This window comes from Stegostoma tigrinum, chromosome 5, assembly GCF_030684315.1.
Source record: "Stegostoma tigrinum isolate sSteTig4 chromosome 5, sSteTig4.hap1, whole genome shotgun sequence".
Lineage (NCBI taxonomy): Eukaryota > Metazoa > Chordata > Chondrichthyes > Orectolobiformes > Stegostomatidae > Stegostoma > Stegostoma tigrinum.
The window spans coordinates 91,982,712-92,008,368 of record NC_081358.1 but is presented as its reverse complement, the minus strand read 5'-3'; the positions used below and the strand labels follow the sequence as shown (position 1 = coordinate 92,008,368).

Below are 25,657 nucleotides of genomic sequence, written 5' to 3'. Positions count from 1 at the left end.
ACCAGATCTGCTGAGTTTCTCCAGTGATTTCTGTTTTTGTTTCAAATTTCCAGCATCCACAGTTCTTAATTATTTGTAAAATACTGGTTTTCTTCTCGCTTATGTTTAAAACGGAAAATCAACTACTTACACAACACAGGATATTCTGGTGCTGTAGCTGTATAATTGACATTTTTCCAAAGACATAACTGAAAATAGAAACAGCACGCTATCAACAATTCTGCATTTTCTTTAATTCCTTTTTTGGATTATGAGCATCACTGGCAAGGCTGGCATTTCATTCCCAAATCCCTCAGGGTTATAAAAGACGGCTAGTGTCCTTTCCTAAGGTACATTGGTAAACCAGTTGATTCAATCATAGCCCTGGAGATTGGGAACTTTTAGAAAACAGCAAAAGAAGACTTAAAAAAAAGGAGAAATTGGAGGTATAGGCATACAGTTTAGGAATATAGGACATAGGAGCAGAAGTAGACCATTCAGCCTTCCAGTCCTGCTCTGCCATTTGATAAGGTCATAGCAGATCTTAGACATGTTTTCTTTCTGTTCCACATGGCTACTATCTTTGCTGATGGGTAGTCACCATCTGCTCAATATGAAGATTTACCAATGTATCATCTCTGGCGATGAGGGGTTCTCTGAGAGGGAAAAGAGCAGAAAGACACCAAAGGCATCACATAAGAGATGGAGGGGTCAATTAATTCCAGAACTGTAGGATCAACTAATGACTGTTTATTCGACATCAGCGCTTCCTAAGAAAGTCCTGGGAAATAAGTTACATCTTTGACTGAGGTATTGACTTCCTATTGAATACTCATGAGAGCAAACAACTGAGAAATATAAAAACACAGTAAAAATATCCGCAAGTATAAATAAATGATAGGGTAGCTAAAGTGAGCATTCAACCCTTAGATGATGGGACTGTGGAATTTATAACATGATAAAGGAAATTGTAGAGACTTTGGAAAAGTATTTTGTATCTACAATCACAATAGCAGACACAAATGTTGTCCCAAGAGGAGTCAAAAAACGGAGGGGTGTAGGTTAGACAAAAGGTACAACACTACAGAAAGTGAGCTCACAAAACAAATAGGAGTTAAAGGCTGAGAAGTCCCTTAAACTGATGCCTGTATCCCAAGGTCTTAAAGTGGCTGCAAAGAATGGAAGCATTCCCTGGAGCGTAGAAGACTAAGGGGTGAACGTACAGATGTCTATAAAATCATGACAGGCATCGATAAGATAGTAACAACATTTCCCCCATGGTAGGGGAATCTAAGACTAGAGGAAATAGATGTAAGGTGATGGGGGGAGATACAAAAGTCCAGAGGGGCAGATTTTTCACACAGAGGGTGGTGAGTGTCTGGAACAGGCTGCCAGAGGTAGTTATCGAAGCGAGCATGATTTTGTCATTTAGGAAACATTTAGACAGTTACATGGATGAGACAGGTACAGGAGGATATGGACCAAACACAGACAATGGAAATAGTTTAAATTGTGAAAACCACATGGTATGGGCAAGTTAGGCCAAAGGACCTGTTTCCATGCTGTACACCTCTGTGACTCTACAATTCATTGGTTGCAAATTTCCAAAATTCTCAGTTTTCTGGAAAGGTACCAGCAAATTGGAAAACTACAAATGTATCACAAATATTAAATGAGCAGGAAGACAGAAAGCAGGAAACTATAAAGCTGTTAGTCCTAACATCTGTCATGTTAGATGCTTGATAAATGTTAGAGTCTGTGATTAAAGGGGTAGTAGCTTTTAGAAAATCATCATACAATCAGGCAGAGTCAACATGGCTTTATGAAAGGGAAATCATGTTTGACAAGATTATTAGAGTTCATTGAGGAAATAGTGATCAGGGTTGTTAAAGGGTACTAATGTATGTAGTGTATTTGGATTTCAAAAAGGCATTTGACAAGGTGCGACATAAAAATTTCCTGCACAAGGTCTGAGCTCATGCTATTTAGGGTAACATAAGAATGGCTATAGCATTGGATAAATGGCAACAGGACAGTAAAAATAAGTGGATCATTTTCAGATTAGCAAACTGTAGCTAATGAATTGCCTTAGGGATCAGGAATGGGTATTGAACTATTTATAATCTATTTCAATAAATTAGATAAAGGACAGATTATCTTGCAGCCACACTCATTTCTGCTACAAAGATAAGTTTGAAACAAAGTTGTAAGGAGAATGCAAATAGTCTGCAAAGGCATATAGATGGGTTATGTAAGTTGGTACAGATTTGGAGATGGAATGTAGATTAGATTCCCTACAGTGTGGGAACAGGCCCTTCGGCCCAACAGGTCCACACCGCCCCTTGCATCATCCCACCCAGACCCATCCCCCTATAACCCACACGCACCCCTGAACACTATAGGCAATTTAGCACGGCCAATCCACCTAGCCTGCACATCTTTGGACTGTGGGAGGAAACTGGAGCAGCCGGAGGAAACCCACACAGACACAGGGAGAATGTGCAAACTCCACACAGACGGTTACCCGCGGCTGGAATCGAACCCGGGTCCCTGGTGCTGTGAGGCTGCAGTGCTAACCACTGAGCCACCGTGCCGCCCCATATAGTATGGAAAAGTTGAAATTATTAACCTCACATAGAAGAGAATAGAACAGAAAAGAGGTATATTATTCAAATGCAAAGAGACTGCAGAATACAACAGTACAAATGGATGTGGTAGTCCATGTAAATGAATCAGAAAATATTACTGTAAGTAAACTAAATAATCAGGAAGACAATTGGAATGTTTGCCTTTATTACAAGTCAGACATAGGGAAGTCTTGCGACACTTCAACAGGGCATTGGTGAAACCAGACACAAAGTAGAGTTTTGATTTTCTTGTTTAAGAAGGAATGTGCCTTTGTTGGAGGAAGCTCATGAGGTTGGTTCCTGGGATGAAGGAGTTGTCCACTGAGGAAAGATTAGACAGATTTGTCCTATAACTATTGGAATTTGGAACAATGATAGATGAACCTAGTGTAACATCTAATATTTTAAGATGACATGACAGACTAGATGCAGAGACCGTGGGAATCTGGAACAAGAAGATGCAGTTTTAAAATATGGTAAATCCTGTTTCAGTTGGAGTTGAGGTGGAACTTCTTCTTTCAAAGGATTGTTCATCTTTGAATTTCTCTTCTCTCTTGAGCAGTGGGCCTGGGTCGTTGAATATATTCAAGGCTGAGTTAGAGAAATATTTTGGTAGGTGTGGTGACAGGAATGTGAACCTAAAGCCACAGTCAGATCAACCTGAATTTGTTAAATGGCAGAGCAGGCTTGATGGGCCAAAGCACCTACTCAGATCCTATTTCTTACAATCTTACAGCCAATTTTATTGTTACTTTTGCCAACAACAGCTTTTCAATTCCAAGCTTTGTAAGCTGTATTCAAGTTCTCAAACTGCCACCGTAGAATTTGAATTAACACTCTCTGGATTATGAGTCTACTAATATAATCACTAAATTATTGTCTAAATTTATTAAAACTTTATTAAAATCTTTTAAACACGAATGATGACTTATTTTCATTTTTTCATGCTAGTATTGATTTAAGAGTTATTTAACTTTGGATGGAGTACCTCTGAAACATTTGCTGCAGAAAGACTGAAAGCAGCTATACATTTACAGGACATTTGTCTCACTCGAATACAGTCACAGGGAAGCAACAGATAAGACCTGGTCAATCTCCATATAGTAGGTGATGACAATTGGAAGATGCTGGAAATCTTGTGATGAATGGGTTCTGAGTAACACTAGCAGAAGCCTGAGAGGAGGAAGTGGGTCTACTGTTCCTGATACATGGAATGCACAGAAGTTGAGAGGAAAAGAGAGGGAAATAGTTATAAATTTTGTTTATTCTAACCTTAGTTGAAAATATACTGTCACACTCAGGGATCATGCATTGTTCTCAAAATATTAGTTCCAATTCACTTTCAGCAGTAACCTTTCCTTAATTCATTACTTTTAAAAAATTATCTTTGTTGCCATGGTTCCTCTGTCATTCACTTGGCCAGTTGTTGCATTTAAGAAATGAATTACAGCATCCGCTTTTACATCTGTGGAATTATTCCTTCAATGCCGTAGTACAATTAAACTTATCATGGTAAGGCTTTGCATTCCCATTAGTAAATCTCAGTAACAGTCTAATATTCAGGTTGGTTTTGTATGTCAGAGCACCATGCATTACTAATCAGTTGCAACAAAACAATCATAATACGATAAAATCCAGTTCAACACAGAAAACGTACATGCACAAAATAAATACACCTAAAAGGAATATTTAAAGTACCATAGTCATCTCAAAGAAAATATAGTACAAAAATAACTTAATTTTTCAAAACAGGACATTACTGATTTGCGCTCATACTGATTTTCTGAGGAATAGCAGTCTCAAATGTATAAAAGCACAATTTGAAGTTGGTGAATTTCAGAAAGTATTTGATTATGAGTTGTGGTTAACACTAAAAATGATATTCACATTTCACATAACATCCTCTTACTAACGTGATGTGGAATAGGATTTATGCTCATCAGGAAGATTGGTATAATTTAAATGACATAATTAGTGGCATCTGAGTTTCCAATACTGGAACAATCATTTTACATTTCTTTCCTTTCAAAGGAATAAAATACGTGTCAGAAATCATTTGGAAGATCAGTTGCCTTGTGAACATTCATCATTGATGACGCAGGACTGAGCATGATCTTTGGCTGCTGTCTCCCACAGCCTTTACTCCAATAGAGCCAGCAAGATAAAAATCCATGGCCATTATATGCCATCTTGTTTAATTATTACTGTCAGGAACTACCAGAATGCCCCTTGTAAAATAATACAAGTACGGTATCCAGAAACAAAATAATCCTTCATTGCCAGGATGAATGGCTGCAAACAGATTAGAACACAATGAATACTGTTGTTTCATAGACTATTTGAGAAGAGGCACAACTTGCACTTTATCTCTTATATACAGACCTCAATATTTCTAATTATTTGAACAAAAATATGCAAAGGAGACCATGAAATGATCTTTCCAATGATTGGGTAGGATTTTCAAATACCTCAGTGATTGTAGACAACACTTTTTCCATTATACCCCATTGCTCTGTTTCTGGGAACAAAATTCTTTCAATTTGTCAAACTTTGAGCCCCAGTCTCTGAGGTAGTCATAATTCAAGTCCTCATCTACATTGGAGGTGTCCATTGAGCTGAGGCTTCCTGCAAGTGAGCCTCGTCCTTCAAAGCAGTATACATGCACCGTGTCCTCGGGAATTGCTCTCAGATCATTATCTGCATCCCAAATAATCCGGGCCACATAGTTTTTGAAGTCTGGAGTATTGGATTGAATTGTCTCAGAAAAGATCATGTTTGAGTGAGTTTTCAGGTTAAGTGGTTTCTCTTCTCGTGATTCAGGAGAGGTCTTTACCAAAGGAGCAGTCATTATTGATGAAGATTGAGAGAGACTTGCTCGCAGAGGTTTCTTCAACTCACTGATGTCATAGCCATTCTAAAAAGCAGAAGAAAAATCAATTTACCCCTTTTGTGCTTGTGATTTACCCCTTTTGTGACACTGGTGCTGTCAAAATCCAAAAGGTACATTTTCATCTGATATAACATTGCAGCTTGCTGCACTGTCACAAAATACCCACAATTAATTCATTTTAGATGATTGTGAGAATTGGAATCCCAACCACTTTTGTGACAAGTTAAATAATTTACTTCTAATGGTGCCTCATACAAGTATGTATTATTTATTCTGTTGGTTAAACTGAGGATAGTGCTGTATACCATATTATTTTGCATCCACCTGCTCACATGTAATTCACTGTAACCATCAACATGCAATGTGTTGGGAATGTAGTCTTTGTGTTGTGAGAGCAACTTTTGTAGAATCAACAAATTAAACCATTCTTGCTGGTTTGGCATTCTTCCCCCAGAAGTGTCATTTACTATTACAACTTCCTAATTAAAACAAGCTTAATATTTCTTTCATTTAAATCATTTTGTACCAATATGAATTAATTATAGCAATTCTAATGTGAAATTAATGTGTGGAAGAGCCAAAAGCCTGGATTTTCTCACAAAGACAATTTTAATACCAATATTGATGTTTAATATTGGCCTTTAACTAAGTTCAACTGGAAAAAATATGCCAAAGTGAAATAAAGGTTTTGGGTCCACTTTTTGCCAAAATTTCCATCTCCGTTCCCCGCGCAATGACCGGTTTTGTTGTACTTGAAGGTGATAACTCAGAAACAGGCAACAACACTACATTGATTGGATTGTGAATCTCACCACAATGTAATACAGGTTTATTTTGTTCATGGAATATGAGCACCATTAACAAGGTCAGCATTTATTTCCCATCACCAATTGTCCTTGAAAATGTAGCAATGAGCTCCATCTTGAGCCACACCTGAGTTCCAGGTTTTGATTTGGTAACATTTAAAGAACAGTGATTTCATTCCAAGACAGGATGAAAAATATCTTTGGGGATGGTCCCCTTTGACTTATATATGTGGAAGCAGGCCACTCAGCTCATCAAGTTTACAACAATCTTCTGAGGAGCATCCCACCACCCCTAACCTTTCTCTGTAACCCTGTTTTCCATGGCTAGGCTGTAAATCCCTGGACACTATGGGCAATTTAGCATGGCCAATCCATATAATCTGCACATAGTTGAGTGTGGGAAGAAATCAGAGCACCCAGAGAAAATCCACACAGACACAGGGAGAATGTGCAAACTCCACAGACAGTTGAACGAGGCTGGAATCGAACCTGCGTCCCTGGTGCTGTGAGGTAGCAGTGCTAGCCTCTGAGCCACTGTGCTGTTGTAGAAGTCAAGGCTTGGAATATGTTGCTGAAGGATCCTTAATGATTTGCTGAAATGCAACTGCTGCCACTATGTGTTTATGGCGCAGGGTGTGAATAATTAAAGTGATAATAAGGTACCAGTCAAGAAAAATGCTTGCTTGGGATAGATATGCGTGCTTCCTGGCTTGCCATAGTCATGTGACTGCTACTATAACGCACTCACTGAAGACATCCATCTCACTTGCAGTTAAATAAAGACACAGAAAAGGCAATATTGTGTCCTGTCAACTCAATGTGGTGTCAGAGTGGAGCTGAGATTGAGTGCTAAAGAGCTGTATAGAAGAAAAGCTTCTAAAAGAGGATTGCAGGCATGTTCAGAGTTGTTGAAAACTGCTAAAAGCAACTGAATCCAAATAAAAAAGCAAGACACAGATATAAGGTTGAGATATGGTGGCTGCTGGTCAAAATGAAAGGTGACTGGAAGCTGCGCTGCAAGTTTTTCTAATCTCAGTGGTAAAATTGCAAAATTGTGACAAATTTACTTAAGAAACAAGAATAGCTTTGAGTAGCTACTTTTTAAAAATCATTTCTTGGGAGAGACTGTCACAATATGTATTTCATGCTAAATCTCTCCAAAATACAAACAAGCAAAAAGACAAAGTTTGAAAGCAGACTTTGAACCCAATTTGAACATTTTAATGAATTGCATGAGTTCAATATTTGGGCCCAAGGTGCAAAATAATCCATTGATCAAATGTGACCTCATTAACACAGCCTCCAGGATGCTGTGAATTTTTACAACTAAAAATTACCTAATTAAATATAGGATGCGTTAGGCATAAGAGATGCTGCAGTGACAGCATATTTAGTGAGAGAAAATAAATGTATGCTCAGGAAAGTGATTGACATGTGCAGAAGTTGTAAATCAGCTGCTGGAGCATAGTCAAGGCAGAGAAAAAAATGCCTTGTGTTATGCTGATAGGTATTCCAGGCTGAAAAGACAAAAAAGGATATGGATAAAGTCAGTTTGTAAATATTTCAAAGGAAAAGGAAGCATGTCCAGTGTGGTGAAAGCTGTAAAAAGCCAAATGATTGTGCACACAAGTCTTTAGTTAGAAGAAAACACGATAAGTAAGTACAGATGGTCACTGGAGAGATATCAGCCAAGATTTTAATGAATCACCCTGAACCAAACTGTTGAATGACACCTTCCACCCCAACCTTCAGTTCACCTGGGCCATCTCCAGCACATCCCTCACTTTCCTGGACCTCTCAGTCTCCATCTCAGGCAACCAGCTTGTAACTGATGTCCATTTCAAGCCCACCGACTCCCACAGCTACCTAGAATACACCTCCTCCCACCCACCCTCCTGCAAAAATTCCATCCCCTATTCCCAATTCCTCCGCCTCCGCCGCATCTGCTCCCACGATAAGACATTCCACTCCCGCACATCCCAGATGTCCAAGTTCTTCAAGGAACGCAACTTTCCCCCCACAGTGATCGAGAACGCCCTTGACCGCGTCTCCCATATTTCCCGCAACACATCCCTCACACACTGCCCCCGCCACAACCGCCCAAAGAGAATCCCCCTCGTTCTCACACACCACCCTACCAACCTGCGGATACAACGCATCATCCTCCGACACTTCCGCCATTTACGATCCGACCCCACCACCCAAGACATTTTTCCATCCCCACCCCTGTCTGCTTTCCGGAGAGACCACTCTCTCCGTTACTCCCTTGTTCGCTCCACACTGCCCTCCAACCCCACCACACCCGGCACCTTCCCCTGCAACCGCAGGAAATGCTACACTTGCCCCCACACCTCCTCCCTCACCCCTATCCCAGGCCCCAAGATGACATTCCACATTAAGCAGAGGTTCACCTGCACATCTGCCAATGTGGTATACTGCATCCACTGTACCCGGTGTGGCTTCCTCCACATTGGGGAAACCAAGCGGAGGCTTGGAGACTGCTTTGCAGAACACCTCCGCTCAGTTCGCAACAAACAACTGCACCTCCCAGTCGCAAACCATTTCCACTCCCCCTCCCATTCTTTAGATGACATGTCCATCATGGGCCTCCTGCAGTGCCACAATGATGCCACCCGAAGGTTGCAGGAACAGCAACTCATATTCCGCCTGGGAATCCTGCAGCCTAATGGTATCAATGTGGACTTCACCAGTTTCAAAATCTCCCCTTCCCCAACTGCATCCCTAAACCAGCCCAGTTCGTCCCCTCCCCCCACTGCACCACACAACCAGCCCAGCTCTTCCCTCCCACCCACTGCATCCCAAAACCTGTCCAACCTGTCTCTGCCTCCTAACCTGTTCTTCCTCTCACCCATCCCTTCCTCCCACCCCAAGCCGCACCCCCATCTACCTACTAACCTCATCCCACCTCCTTGACCTGTCCATCTTCCCTGGACTGACCTATCCCCTCCCTACCTCCCCACCTATACTCTCTCCACCTATCTTCTTTACTCTCCATCTTCAGTCCGCCTCCCCCTCTCTCCCTATTTATTCCAGAGCCCTCACCCCATCCCCCTCTCTGATGAAGGGTCTAAGCCCGAAACGTCAGCTTTTGTGCTCCTGAGATGCTGCTTGGCCTGCTGTGTTCATCCAGCCTCACATTTTATTATGTTGAATGATGTAGTCAGATTGAAAAGTGACAAACAGTTTGTGGCAGAGATAATGGGAACCGCAGATGCTGGAGAATCTGAGATAACAAAATGTAGAGCTGGATGAACACAGCAGGCCAAGCAGCATCTCAGGAGCACAAAAGCTGACGTTTAGGGCCTAGACACTTCATCAGAAGGGTCTAGGCCTGAAACATGAGCTTTTGTGCTCCTAAGATGCTGCTTGGCCTGCTGCATCATCTAGCTCTACACTTTGTCAAACAGTTTGTGGCTCTTGGAATGATGACTGCAGAAGGTGATGACTGCAGAAGGAGAACATCATAGAATCCCTACAGTGTGGAAACAGGCCCATTACCCAACAAGTCCACACTGAACCTCAGAGAATCCCATCTAGACTCATCGCCTTGTAACCCACCTAATATACATATCCCTGTATGCTATGGGGAATTCAGCATGGTCAATCCACCTAACTTGCACATCTTTGGGCTGAGAGGAAACCCATGCAGACACAGAGAGAATGTACAAACTCCACACAGACAGATGCTGGAATCAAACCTGGGTCGCTGGTACTGTGGGGCAGCAGTGCTAATCACTGGCCATCGTGCCACCCCAATGCCAACATATAGTTAGATACCAGTCCATCATGCAGCATTATGAACTTCACAGACTTGTCTGAACATGGTGCTCCAGAAATGAAGCTCTTGAAAGTAAGTTTGAGGCTCAGTGATGGAACCATACACAGGACAATACGTCAAATTAAGGATCAAAGAGAAAAAACACTCATCTCAGCAATAATCAGTCTAAAGCGTTGATGGTAACCTTTAACATGCTAAAAGAGATTTACAACATGTCACAGCACACTAAAATATTCTCCAGTTCCTGGAGAATATTACCTAAGCAGAGGAAAGTGTAAGACAAATTGAGAATCTGCTGAGGAATGTTAAAGATACCCTCAAGACTAAGACAAGGACTGTTTAGGGGTAGTCAACATGGATTTGTGCTCAGGAAATCATGTCTCACTAACTTGATTGACTTTGTTGAAGAGGTGGCAAAGAAGATTGATGAAGGCAGACCGTTGTCTATATGGACTTCAGCCAGGTGTTCAACAAGGTTCGGCATGATAAAATGGTCAGCAAGGTTAGATTTCATGGAATTCACGGGGATCAAGCAAATTGGACACAAAATTGACTTGAAGGTAGGAGACAGAGGATAGTGGTAGAGGGTTGTTTTCCAGACTGGAGGCCTATGACCAGCAGTGTGCTGCAAGGATCGGTGTTGGGTCCACTGCTTTTCATTACTTATATAAATGATTTGGATCTGAATATGAGGGGTATGGTTAGTAAATTTGCAGATAGCATCAAAATTGATGATGTAGTGGACAGTGAAGCAGGTTATCTCAGAATACAACAGGATTTTGATCAGATGGGCCAATAGGCTGAGGATTGGCAGATGGAGTTTAATTTAGATAAATGTGAGGTTTTTGGAAAGGCAAATCAGGGCAGGACTTATACAGTTAATGGTAGGGGCCTGAGGAGTGTTGCCAACAAGGAGACCATGGGGAGAGGGTGCACAGTGCCTTGAGAATGGAGTTGCAGGTAGACAATGGAGTCTTTTAGAATGCTTGCCTTTATTGCTCAGTGCATTGAGTATAGGAGTTGGGACGTAATGTTGGGACAGGACATTGGTGAGGCCACTTTTGCAAGGTTGGAGGGTTTGAGCTATAAGGAGAAGCTGAATAGGCCAGGGCTTTTTTCTTGGGCCATTGGAGGCTGAAGGGTAATCTTATAGAGTTATATAAAATCATGAGAGGCATGAATATGGTGATTAGCCTTTTTCCAAGGGTAGGGGAGTACAAAACCAGAGGGCATACGTTTAACGTGAGAGGAGAGAAATTTTAAATGGACCAGAGGTGCAACTTTTTCATACAGAGAGTGGTGCGTGAAAGGAACAAGCTGCCAGAGGAGATGGTGGTGGCATTTCAAAGGCATCTGGATGAGTACATGAGTAGGAAAGGTTTAGACGCATATGAGCTAAATTCTGGCAAAGGGGACTAGATCAGTTTAGGATATCTGGTCAGCAGGAAGGTTCTGTTTCCCGACTGTACAACTCTGTAACACTACGACCAGCCAGAAAGTCAGGATAGAAGAACTAGAAAGAAAGGAGTGATCAAGGAAGTGACAACCCCTGCAAAATGGATTAGCAGCATGATACAACTTGGAAACTGAAAGTAAACACTGATCTAAAAGATCTGAATTAAGCTCTGACTAGATCTGAATAACTATGCGAATCTGTGGAATTTTGCTTCAACTTACAAAAGCAAAAATAGTCAATACCCTTGATGTGAAGATTGGTCATTGACAAGTGAAGCTGGTTGAAAGCAGTAGTTTTCTAGATACATTTTGGCTACTGTTTGTGAGATGCAGATAATTGTGCACATGGTTTGCCATTTCCACAGATTCAGGGCAGAACCACTGCACACAGCATGAGATTGATAGTGATTTTGCCAGGGAGTAAACCACACTAGATGATCGACTTGATTACAAATGAAGAGACATAATAACAGAGCCATTACTGACCATGATCAAAATCTATAGTGACAATTAACTAGTGCTTACCAGATGAAACTAAAACTGAACACAGTATACATGTCACTCACTGACAGCAATAAGGTTTTGCTCAGATTCCAAGAAGCTGAGAGTTCAGTGATAAAGCAAGCAACAGATGTAAAAGCAGTGCAACAATTTGTTGATAATAAAATGTGAGGCTGGATGAACACAGCAGGCCAAGCAGCATCCCAGGAGCACATCTGTTGAATTAGTTTTTGCAAAATTCTTGCTCAGTTGTCATCAGAGTGTGAATCATTAAGCCAAGAATGTGCATTTGCACTGGGATGCAGAACAAGAAGTGGCATTCACTAAAATCAAGCTACTAGGCATGGTGACATCAGAAACTGAAATACTAGATGTCAATGTTGAAATCCCCCTCCAGCAAGACAAGATTCAGAGCAACCCTAAGGCATAAGGACAAGCAGTTGCATTAGCAGCCAGGGAGTTAACGTAAGCAGAAGATTGCTGTATTCATATCAAGAAAGAGTGTCTAGGCCTTGTCTTTGTTTATGAACATTCCTACTTGAAAAAAACAAAGTGACAATCGAGTCTAACACATTAAATTAGACCCAGTGTACAAAACACTGAGAAACAAAACCAGAAGTCATCCCAACCACCCCAGCAAACTGAGGCATATAAACAACAGGCGATGAAACGCTTGCAATGAAACACTCAGGCTCGGCAAGCATGTCTACAACCTCATTCACAACCCGACCTACAAATCTTCTTGAAATCTTTAAAGTCGAGTCCAGTTATAAGCTTCAACATATTTTCCTCAGGCATCTACTATCTGCTCCAAAGAACTTGCAAAGAATGTTCCTCCAATTACAGAGGTATCATCTGGATGCAACATAAAGCAACAGAAAAATCTACATCGTTGACATGCTGTCAAAAACAGCAGTCTCTTAAAAGAAAGTAGAACATTCTATGATAGGGTGTGAGCTCTTTGAGATCTAATATGGAGCAGCAGCTTGCAAATAATATATGTGAGTAAAAAAAATCAACTCAGCAGAGACACTGAATATAACACCGAAGGACTTTGCTGATTAAAGTGAACTACCCAATAAGATGTTACTCTCCAAGAGCTGCAAAGGTAGAGATGTAAGAATGGCCTAAAAACATCAAGCTCTCCTGTGGTCACAACAGTTAATAGGGAATATAGAGATGGCATTGAAATGACCCTGCTGAAGGCTGCCAAACCGCAACCAATGTTGAGTATTGGAGAGCCAGTCACAGTAAAAATCTTTAATACTTTCAATGAGAGTCAGCTCAAGTTGAATTGGGACCTGTGTAGAGCAGTTGAGACCTCAATTATATAACGTGGAAGTGAATGGCCAGATATTGAGACATATTTATAACTAGAGGCACATATACACAACTAATAATGCACAACAGACATTTGCAGCCAGCTGAACAGGAAGATGTTATCTCAACATCTGCATAAAGCACAGACTAATTAGAGGTCAACAGCACTCAAAAATAGAACAACACCACTTGCAGCAACGAGTGACCTGGGATCAATTCTTCCCAGACAGGGAACATTACCCAGGTGATAAGTTATCAACAATATGATTAAGAGACTCATATGATTTAAAAACTATGAATGAGATGAATTTGTGGAGATGGATGGTAATAATGAACTGCTAATGCATGAGAACAGTGTAGGTATAATTCACAACATAAATGATAATTCATGGATCTTTTTTCTTTATCTCACATTGAAAGGAGGGAGTTTGCGATAGAAATGCAATAATTGTTATGTGTCTAAAGCAAAGCTATGTGGTCAGTCTGGTTATTCAACAGTTTAGTAATAATTTGACCAACTAAGTGGATTGCTATGCAATTCCGCAGACCAGTTAAGAATTAATTAAATTTCTATGGGTCTGCACTCATGTTTAAGAATAGCAGCTGTAATTCTCTGAATGATATTGATAAGCCTGACTTTTTTAGGCTAATCCAATAGTTCTGCAACCAGCATTACTGAGATTTTTAAATTCCAGATTTGTACAATTGCTTGAATTTAAATTCCCCAAGCTGTTAGTGTGGGATTTGAACTTAGGTCTCTATAGCATGTGCCACGGGTAGCATGGTGGCTCAATAGTTAATACTGCTGCCTCACAGCTCCAGGACCCCGGGTTTGATTCCGGCCTTGGGCAACTGTGTACATGGAGTGTGCACATCCTCTGTGTGCTGACGTGGGCTTGCTCCAGTTTCCTACCGCAGTCGAAAGATGTGCAGGTCAGGTGGATTGGCCATGCTAATTGTCCTGTGTCCAGGGTTGTGCAGGTTCGATGGATTAGTTATGGGAATTGCAGAGTTACAGGGATAGGGTAGGGGTCGGTCTGGGTGGGACACTCTTTGGACAGTCATTGAATCATAGGATCATAATTTGGAATAAAGGTTCATAAGTTTATCCTTTATGATTTTACATCCAGGGAGGTTTTGATGCCCTACCCAGACATGGCAGAAATAACACCTGCTGCTTCCTTCCTTTCTTTTTGGGAATGAGGGACTGGAGTTTCAAATCAGGTACAGGAACTAGGCAACCAGATGAATTCTGGGTCCTGGCTCCACTGCTCAACAGTGCAGCTCTTTTCAACCTCTTTTTAAATTCAAGTGTCCTAAGTTGAGCAGGTGCATGCTCAGCACCCAATTAAATGCACTGAGTGCCTCAGAGAGGTGCTGGCTGCTTGTCTATTGCAAGAGGCGAAAGCAAGCAGTAGCTATGCTGGGGCCTGCTATAGGTCAGACATCTCTTTAGAAGACCAAGAGGTGGAATTCAGATGAGACCAGATATGCAAATGAAAGAAAAGGTAACATACTGATCCAGTACCTGTTGGCCCATCAAGGTACAATTTTACACAAATTCAAATAAACTTCCCAGTCTCTCTGTGATGAACCTGACAACTGGACAACTTTCAGGTTGACCAAATCAAACATTAAAAGTTATGTTCTAACTGGACAAGCCTACAGCACATTAAGTGATGTAATTGGATTTTAATTGGTGGCAAGTAAGTTTCCATTCCCTCCACTGTATCAGTCCTTTGAAATTCCGAACTATCCTGGAGATACTGAAATTCTGAGACGACCTTGGGAATTCTGATTTTGAAATTCCGCTTATACCTGTTTCTGTCCCTGTTTTGGAAATCCAGCTTAAAATTGTGTTAAAGATGTGAAGCTGATCCACCAGATGGAGGGATTCTTTTATTAAAAACAGGAGGAAAATGAAATGTCAGCAGGATTACCTGCAGGCATAAGAGCTAACCTGAATGCAACCTCATTGGAATCTTGGCAAGTAACTTGTCATTAGCTGTAACACACAGCAGAGACAAAACAACAAAAGGAAGAAGAGATAGTAGGAACTGCAGATGCTGGAGAATCTGAGATAACAAGGTGTAGAGCTGGATGAACACAGCAGGCCAAGCAGCATCAGAGGAGCAGGAAGGCTGGCGTTTCAGGCCTAGACCCTTCTTCAGAAAATAGCACGAAACATCAGCCGTCCTGCTCCTCTGATGCTGCTTGGCCTGCTGTGTTCATCCAGCTGTACACCTTGTTATCTCTGACTCTCCAGCATCTGCAGTTCCTATTATAGGAAAAGTTAACTGGACATCCTGTTTATCCAACAACAAAGGTAGATGTAACACACCAGGTCATTCAAGGGCTTCAAAACATGTTTGGAGGGTGACAGAATGAGCTAGTTCTCCCAGAAGCTAAGACAGTATTATTGTTGACTTCAGTTTCTCGGTGACTTTTATGCACATGAAGGTGGAATCAATTAGCATTGAGCAATTAAAAATGATCCATTCTGGCAGAAGCAGCGGGTGTATTCTCCCACCATTGGGGGTCGGTGGTAGCAGACTCTTTAAGATAGCGGCACCAGCAAGGCAACATCTACAGCTGAAATGGGTCTTGTGGCCTGGCGGCAGCCTGGCATGGCACTGGAGCCAGGCATTATTGGTTGTGGTGTGAGTGAGGGTTCAGCAGTGTCAGTGCCTAGTGGCAAAGAGATGGTGCTCAAAGTGGGGCAACTCCTATATTGGTGGGTGTGGTTCAGGTGGCAGTGAAGTGATGGAGATTTCCCTTGAGGCCAGGTGCCAACATGGACTGGGTCGGAAATCTGATATTGTGAACATTTTACTTCTTTATTTTTCCAATTTACACCTACGACCTATAATGCTGGACTAATTATTTCTTTAATTTTCTATTTTTTTTATTTCCTAAGAATTTGATGTTAAGTATCTGTACCTAGGTGCCTAAGATGGCACTGTAATGCAATGACTGTAGACTTTTTGCCATAGTCATTTGCGTACATGCAACATTAAAGCAAATTCAACTCAATTCAATTCTCGACATCAATCAGCTACAGCAAGTCAGTGTTACTAGCTAGGCCAGCCCTTGCAGGATTGGGATAATTCAGGAATTATCTATTCCTAGATACCTTTGAAAAAATGGTGGTGAGTTGCATCCCCGAACCACTACTGTCCATGAGGTGAAATACACCTGTTATGCTATCAGCTAGGTAATTCCAGGTGTTTGCATAATCAGTAATGAAAAAACAGTGAATATATGACCAGCTAGTGATGGTGTGTGATTTGTAGGCAATATTTACTCATGTCTTGTCCTTCTAGAAGATCATAAAATCCCTACAGCATGGAAACAGGCTCTTCGGCCCAAGAAGTCCACACTGACACTTGGAGCATCCCACCCAGGCCCATAGACCAATAATTCACCTAATCTACACATCCTTGAACACTATGGGCAATTTAGCATGGCCAATCCACCTATCCTGCACATCTTTGGACTGTGAGGGGAAACTGGAGCACCCAGAGGAAACCCATGCAGACACGGGGAGAATGTGCAAACTCCACACAGACGATTATGTGAGGCTGGAATTGAGCCTGGGTCCCTGGTGCTGTGAGGCATCAGTGCTAACCACTGAGCCACTGAGCCACCATGCCATCCATGAAAGTGACTGAGTTCAGGCAGTATTTGTACTTTCTATTATTGTCCATCTCCAACAAAAATTGAAATTGGCCACATTCAGTTTACACAAGATGCTTGAACCCAGCTCAGAGAGGAAATGTTTTTCCATGAGTCTCGACTGATTATAATTTAGATCCTGAGGTGAAAACACAGCAAAACTAGGCTCTCCAGCAGCATTTTGCAAAGCAGAGCAAAAAGATTTGATTCATCGCACAAAAAAAAATCAGCCCTGACAATTAATTCTAAATGTTTGTAGAAGGAAGGTTAAACAACCTTGCATACCTGGTCTTCTTCTCCACCACCTTCCTCATCATAATTCAGAATATTTTCCCGTACATCTTCCCAGCTTTCATGCTCAACAGGTATATGGTAAACTCCTCCTTTCTGGAACTTGGTTTTTCCACACAGGCCCCATATACTGAAGCCAATTACCAGAACTGAAATAGCAAAGATAAAGTTGTGACAGATTTGTATTTGAGTTTTTACTCCATGCCTGTAAATGCTATTCCATTACTCAGAGAAAAAGACTGCAGTTGTTTATATTATTCAATTAACATTGTCAAAACCCCATGATATAATTGAATTACTGATGGTGTGTTAAAATAATGATAATTATAAAATCTAGATCAGTGTCTACTACACCATAGCAAGCTTATTCTTTAATATGTGGAGACAGATATAACCGCTCTGTAGTAAACAAACAGATGCCAGTTTACAATTGGATAATTCAGTTTTGGGGTGAGGGAAGGGCACAGCCCTTAAAATCATAAATTAGACAGATAAAGCACAAACAAATTTCTAGGGGCAGTTAATATAACTTCATTTTAGGTTTCTTTACTTAGGGGGTAAATGTGAGATGGAAAATTAATATTGTTTGCAGATGTCCTTATCTAGTACAAATATTTCATTTCTACTCAATATTATACAGAAATTCCCATTAAGTACACTAAAGAAACACAATGGAAAGTAATGGGAAGAATATAGAGAGCCGAACAGTGTATCAATATATTTGATGAGGGCAAGACTGTGGATTTGATTGTGGATTGTGTTAACAGAATGTCACCACAGTCACAATCTTCAGATGTTCTTACAGCATGTGGAGTGCATCAGCTCAAGACTTAGTAGCATCTTTTTGTCAGCTATTCAGCATTAGCCAATGATACTAGCCTTCCCTGTAGTGCTTGCTTGCCATGAGAAAATAAAAAAAAGTCTTGAATGACCTCCCTCTGTGTTGTATGTATCAATGATTCTAGCAAGTTAAGAGTCTCCAACATTAGAAAACCCAGTCTCTTTGAGATTGCTGTTGTACTGTGAATGAAGAAACTCTTACTCTCATGTTCACCTTCATTACTGAGTAATGTCTGGAAATGCTTGAGATTCAATCAGCCTGCTTTCTCAACCAAGAATTATGTGCAAAACAAGTGTGTTATTATGTTAAGCAATTTTGCCTATGCTGAGGAGTTTATCCTTTTCTGGCCTCTGGAGCCTTTCTGCACAAAATGGCAACACCGAGGCAGCAATTCCTGGTTCCACGTGAAGTGTGGAAACTTGAGTGCTGCTTGTGCAAAATCACTTGCTCTTAGTATGCATAGTGTGATGTAGAGTGTATGGTTTATTTTACTTTTAATATCGGAAGTTGAGTTTATTATTGCAATTTTTTTCTGTTTTTTTTGAGTTAGCATCATGTGGGTTTTCTTCATGTCTGCAGTTAATAATTAACTTGTCAATATTTCTGTAGCCATGGTCATTTATTTTAAAATAGTTTTGAGGTGGGTCTGGGAAATCGTGTCTCACTAAATTAAATGTTTTATTTTAAGAAGCCATCGAAGAGGATTGATGAGGGCAGAGTGGTGGACGTGATCTACATGGACTTCAGTAAGGCATTCAAAAGGTTAAATCATATGGAATAGAAGATGAACTAACTATGTGGATGCAGAACTGGCTCAAAGGTAGGAGTCAGAGGCTGGTAATGCAGGGCTGTTTTTCAGACTAGAAGCCTGTACCAAGTGATATGCCACATGGATTGGAGCTGAGTCCCCTGCTTTTTATCATTTATATAAATGATTTGGATGTGAACATTGGGTGTACGGTTAGTAAGTCTGCAGATGACACCAAAATTGGTGGTGTAGTGCATTAGGTATAGGAGTTGGGAGTGAAGTCATATTGCGGCTGTACAGGATATTGGCTACAGACAATGGGAACTGCAGATGCTGGAGAATCCGAGATAACAAAGTGTGGAGCTGGATGAACATAGCAGGCCAAGCAGCATCTTAGGAGTACAAAAGCTGATGTTTCGGGCCTAGACCCTTCATCAGAAAAGGGGGATGGGGAGAGGGTTCTGAAATAAATAGGGAGAGAGGGGGAGGCGGATCAAAGATGGATAGAGGAGAAGATAGGTGGAGAGGAGACAGACAAGTTAAAGGGGCAGGGATAAGGTTAGTGGGTAAGAAATGGAGGTGTGCTTGAGGTGGGAGGAGGGAATAGGTGAGAGGAAGAACAGGCTAGAGAGGCGGGGATGAGCTGGGCTGGTTTTGGGATGCAGTGGGGGGAGGGGAGATTTTGAAGCTTGTGAAATCCACATTGATACCATTGGACTGCAGGGTTCCGTAGACCACTTTTAGAATACTGCATTCATTTCTGGTCTCCCTGTTAAAGGACGAATGTTATGAAACATGAAAGGATTCTCAAAAGATTGGCAAGGATGTTGCCAGGGTGGAGGGCTTGATCTAAAGGGAGAGGCTGAATAGACCGGGGCTATTCTCCCTGGAGCGTCGGAGGCTGAGGGGTGACTTTATAGAAGTTTATAAAATTATGAGGAGCACAGATACAGAGAATAGCCAAGGCCTTTTCCTCAGGGTGGGGGAGACCAAAACTCGACGGCATAGTTTTAAGGTGAGAGAGAAAAGATTTAAAAGGGACCTGAGGGGCAACTTTATCACACAGATGGCGGTGCATGTATGGAATGAGCTGCCAGAGAAAAAATGGCTTTGGGATGGGTATATGAATAGGAAAGGGTTTAGAGGGATATGGACCAAATGTTCGCAAATGGAACAAGATTTATTTAGGATATCTGATCGGCATGGACAAGTTGGACCGAAGGGTCTGTTTCCATGCTGTACATCTCTATGACTGTATGATGAGCTTTAGAATTAGTAGGATCTTGTGTACATTAGTAGGGTTGTATAACCAAACAAGATAAACAATCTCCAGTTTGGAAGATCAGAAGAGTTTTTTTAGTAAGCTTAAAGGAATGACCTATAGTTTAGAGTGGTTTTTGCTTTACTCTTACTGTAGTTTTGAGCAGCCCTGAGAAGTTCTTGGATCGCAGCACAGACCAATGTTGCTGAGAAGGGAAGGACGTGGCAAATTTAGATTATCTTCGAGTAAAGAGTTGGTGATGTTCCATGATTAGAACTATTGGGATAAAAATGCAAAGATGTTTCATAAAGTTGATTAAATTTAAGCTCGTGCGTATAACAGTTCCAGGAAGAGGTTATCTGCAATTTCATACTATAATTTGAAATCATGTGACGTAAATCAATTGAGGCATTAGAGACAGGGATTCTGATTACTGCACAAGTGGTGTTTTCAGATACACTTGTGCCAGATGTTCATTTTGGGTACTGTAAAAGAGAGCATTGCTTTTCTTTTCAATTTATAGATGAGTGTTATAGGATTAATGGGATTACACTTTTAATATGTGGATAAAAATCTTTTGAATTTGCATTAAGATTGTTTGACTAATTCTATCTTATCCTCATTTCTTTTGTTCATAAACTTCTGCTTTAGTGTGAAAAGAACCTGCAGCATTGTGGGCTTATGTTTCAGTGTTAAAGCAAAAATCAGAACAAAAATATGATCTATCAAGCCAAATTTCAGACTGGGATCTGACTTTTCCAGTAATTACATCAGCTGGAATCATAACAGTGTTGAAGAACACTTCAAGGAACACAAATGAATCTGGCTCTTGAAAGTTTAACACAAAGGTTACAACAGACAGACATAGAATTAGTGCATATTGGGAAGTCATATGATGTCATATGACATCAGCAAAGATGCCAAATGGGACAACTTAGATCAGAAGAGGAGCACATTAATGAGTAATACATTATGAGCTACCTAGTAAGAGGAGGAGGCATGAGCTGACAGCCAGGATGAAGTTGATGTTCAGCACTGTTGGAATTCCTGAAGTCACCATGCTTATCTCACACTGCTGTCCTTTGTAACCTTCTTTGCAATGGCAGATGAACGTATCCAGTGTTTGAGCAATGCATGTGCCCCCGTTCCGACATGTCCATGCTCCACACGGTGACATTGCACAGTGCTCAAGGCCTGTTCCGTTACTAATCACTGTCACTTGACCAATTGGACACCTGGATTAGACACAGGCAAGAATGACAACCTTTCAGAAAAGAATTCGATATATTTTTATCTCAGTTTTCCTACATCTCCCTCAAGCTTATTTTGAGAATGCTGCTTTCGAGTCAAACACAAGAAAGTAATTCTTTTCCCAACTTTTGCTTCCTGTCGGAAAAAGTCTGATGGCATCTTGATGGCAAGTATCAAATCATAAAGTCACCAGCTGGGAAACTGTGACTGCAGACTGTGAATGTTTATGTCAGCATAATAACTGTATCATGCAGTTTCTTTTCTAGATGTCTTGTATGATGAAAAGAAATATACAAATATGATCATAGGTTTAACATGATTGAAAAGTATAAAAAACAGAGTAAAGGCACAATATTTGTGTATTTTCAAGCAGTTAATTACTGGATAGTGTACAATGTTTGATGCAGACAATTAAACACTTGACTGGATCTAAACAGTGAAAATCCATATTCACTATTTGCTGAGCACTGCATATTAATGCTATTTACGATTAATTGAACTACCAACCCTCCAGGAAGGAGTTTCCAGGAATTGGCAAATAATCTCCAAGATGCTGCTGTGAGCAAGCTCCAATGACCATGAAAACATTTTGAACATTTCTTACAACATTTTCCTTTCTTTCATTAACTATGAAAATATAGCTGTTAAAGGATGAAAGATTGTTTGACTATCAAGGACCATTCACTTGAGTCACAAATAATTTTGATCACTTTCCAACTTGAATGTGGTGGCAGTATAGCAAGAAGATGGAACATTGGTCCACTAAAAACAGGAGCATGTGATCATGGCAGTTGGAACGAAACCTCCAGACATAACCCAACTTGGTAAGCAGTGTCAAAACAGGAAGTGCTGGAGAAACTCCTGAGGTCTGGCAACATCTGTGGAAAGTGAAACACAGTTAAACGCTTGGAGTTCAAAGGGTGCTGTCAGCCCTGCTTTGTTTTTCTTTCAATTAGTCTGGTAACTAGAGGTTCATTACATGACATGGTTACATTAGTGTTTACAAAGAATTCGCATTCTTGTACCTGCACTCATGTTTTCTCCATAAATCCACACAATAGAAAGGGATAGAACAGGGCCTGCTGCTACAGGCAACTGAGTGGCAGCCAACTGTTATACTCTGTCGTTCTAGGGTAGCAGTTAACATTGTATTTGTTCCATCCATTGGTAAGAGATGACCATTTAATCGAACATCACGCATGCAGCCTAAATTCAAGCAAAGGCACGAGTGTTTAGCTTTTTTACTTTAGCCTTTCAGCCATCATTGAATACATAGCCAATAAAAACAAACACTTTAAGACCAACTACTAAAGCTGTACCACCCTTTGTTTAGCAACATGGGTCTACCTACAGCACATGGACTGCAGTGGTTTAAGAAAGCAGATCACCCCCACCTGCTCAAGGGCAACAAGGGACAGACAATAAATGCGGGCAATACCCACATCCTATTAATGAATAAAATTTCTTGTTAATTGTTAATCAGCTGATTTGCAATGTATATTGCTTCACTTCTTTGGTTAATGAAGGGGATAGTTTCCTGTTGCTGGGGCTTTGCCCTTAGGATTGATCCAAAGTGAATCAACCATTAATGTTCTAACCATCCCAATGAAAAACTGCTCAGGGTACCTTAAGCTATTAGCGGTTAAATATAAAGATATAAACAGAATTTGGGATGGTGCATATTGGGCTGCTATCTCTGAGAAATATGAACCTTCTAATGAGCCCAACTCAGCACTGCACTCCTCCTGCACCAAACAATGGAGCACAAAACCCAAGATCTCCCTGCCCACGTCTGTCAGAGACAAGATGAGGGGCAAATGCATTTCAGACGCAGGATCACATTTCAGAAACTCACTTCTCTGGCCTGAGATGACAATCTTGGACAAGATGGGTAAGAGACGACTATTGTTGGACATAGTTTTAGCAAATGAAGCTGGCTAGTAGAAAAGACATCAGTGGAAGAGCATTTTCATACTGGCGATCACACTTCAGCAAGGTTTAGCGTCAGTATGAAAAAAAAGACAAAGGCAGACCAAACCATCAAGTAACAAAAGGAGAAATGTAGGAAGCTGAAATGTGATGCAACAAAAATGAACTGGAACCAACTACTTGATGCCAAGTTAGTATGAGAGAAGTGGGAGGAGTTAGACAGGATTCAGAACAAACATATTCCTGCAAAGAAAAGCAGTGAGACTTCTAATTCTAAAGGATGCTAGGTGTAAAGAAGCATACAGGGAGGTTAAAGCCAAAACAAAAGTTTAAGACAGATATTAAGTGCTCAGAGTGAAAACCTAAGGGAGCACAAAAAGAAATGAACAGAATTCAAAATGGAAATTAGGAAGGCAAAAAGAACACAAACAAATAATGGCAAATAAAATCAATAAAAGCCCAGAGATGTCTCATCAACTCATAAAGGGGAAGAGGACAGCTAAACAAAGAGTATGGCTTATTTGAAATCCATCACTAAAGAGATATTTCCCTTCCCAAACCTATTTGCCTTTTGTAGGGACCGCTGACTCCGCAACTCACTCTGCTCCAACCCCGCCGCACTCCGCTCCTACCCCACCGTAGTCCATTCCAACACCACCACACTCCGCTCCAAACCCACTATACTCTCAGCTCAAAACATCGATTCTCCTGCTCCTCTGATGCTGCCTGACCTGCTGTGTTCCTCTCTGAATCCATCAATACTTGTTCTGATTTCTATGATGAGTTAACTTGGCATACAGCTTGTTCAGCATGTTTGGTGAGATAGGAAGCTGAATATTAATGAAGTGAGTTGGGTCATTAACAAGGCATTTATCAAGCAATAATTGTCAATTCATGGCGGCTAGCGAGAAACCCACATCATTCCTGGCCAAAAGCATAAAAGATGGAATGTGACGCTTCTGATATTGAAGCGTTGGACTTTGTTGGGCTTTAAGTCCAATTCTGCCTCAAATCTCACAATACCCCTCATTGTTCTGATCCCTATATGATTCTGTATAATGTTACTATTCTCTATTGTGGATGTTTCTGCAGCTATTTACATCTTGCTCCAGAGCAGCTTTTAAACAATTTTCCAACTTGGTCCAGTATTATGTATAATGTTGTACCTTGGAAATCATTTGGTGGATGCTCCAGAAGGCTCTTGCCCAGTACCAGACTTGCAGGATTGATGATTATTTCTCGGTGGGTGCCAAGAGAAGCTGTCACCTGATGGACCCCCCCTCCATCATTAAGGCGCAACGTAAATTCATTGTCATGTCGATCCATGTTTAGGAGGGACCACTGGCCGTTGTCAACACGCATAGTTTGCAATTTTAATGAATGTTCCCCATCACCAAGATTGACACAGATTCCAAAATATCCACCAATAATCTATTACACATGAGCAAAACAGAAGAAACATTTGAAACATTTAACAATCGTACCAACAACTATTTCGAGGTTACAACTGACAAGAAACTTTTAACAGGACCAGCAATATAAGTATTGTGACTATAATAATGCATCAGAGGCTGGGAGTTCTTGCCATGAACTGACCTTAAACTTCCCAAAGCTTGTCTATTACCTACAATGCACAAGTCAGGAGTGTGATCTCCACTTGCGTGGATGATTGCAGTTCCAACAACACTTGAGAAACTCAATACCATTCAAACTAAAGCAACTTGTATGGTGGTTACCTCATCCAGAACATTAAATAATCACTCTGTCCACAGTAGCAGCAGCGTGCATCATTGCAATTTGCTGAGGCAAAAGCACCTCCTAAACCCCCAAAGTCTACCAGCTGGAGGGGCAAGGGCAGCAGATGGATGGGAACACCACCACCTGCAAGTTCCCTTCCCAGATACACACCGTCCTGACTGGAACTAGAACACTGTTCCTTCATTGTTGCTGGGTCAAAATCCTGGAACTCGCTCTCTAACAGCATTGTGATCATACTTACAGCAGATCAACTGCAGCAATTCAAGGTGGTGACGGGCAATAATTGCTGGCCCATCCTGTGATGTTCATATCCCATGAATAAATAATGGACAAAATGCGAAGTTAAAGGAGAGGAAAAATCAAGCAAAATAAATCTTCATTACAAAATATGTCCCTGTGAAAATTTAAAGAAAGGATGCTTCCAGCCTAACATGGAATAACTTTGATTTCCTGAATCATTCTCACTCCAGTCATGACACAGCAGCATAAGTATGTCATTTATACCATGAGGTCAGTTCCACCAATC

General features: G+C 41.0%; 1 protein-coding gene across 2 annotated transcripts in view; it reads right to left on the bottom strand.

Moving 5' to 3' along the window:
• Window positions 1-2,398: 2,398 nt before the first annotated feature.
• The window catches only part of si:dkey-22o22.2 (neural-cadherin), a 276,496-nt gene continuing 253,237 nt past the window's right edge, over window positions 2,399-25,657 (bottom strand). Inside the window, exons 29-33 of one of the 2 annotated variants that reach the window (XM_048530230.2) lie at window positions 24,540-24,804; window positions 22,470-22,650; window positions 21,175-21,428; window positions 17,329-17,492; window positions 2,399-5,520 (exon numbers count right to left, since the gene is read on the bottom strand). In XM_048530230.2, the coding sequence (XP_048386187.2) occupies window positions 5,104-5,520; window positions 17,329-17,492; window positions 21,175-21,428; window positions 22,470-22,650; window positions 24,540-24,804 (1,281 nt within the window). In that variant the 3' untranslated portion in view covers window positions 2,399-5,103. The remainder of the gene's footprint in view (window positions 5,521-17,328; window positions 17,493-21,174; window positions 21,429-22,469; window positions 22,651-24,539; window positions 24,805-25,657) is intronic. The other variant, XM_048530231.2, reaches the window with a different exon arrangement.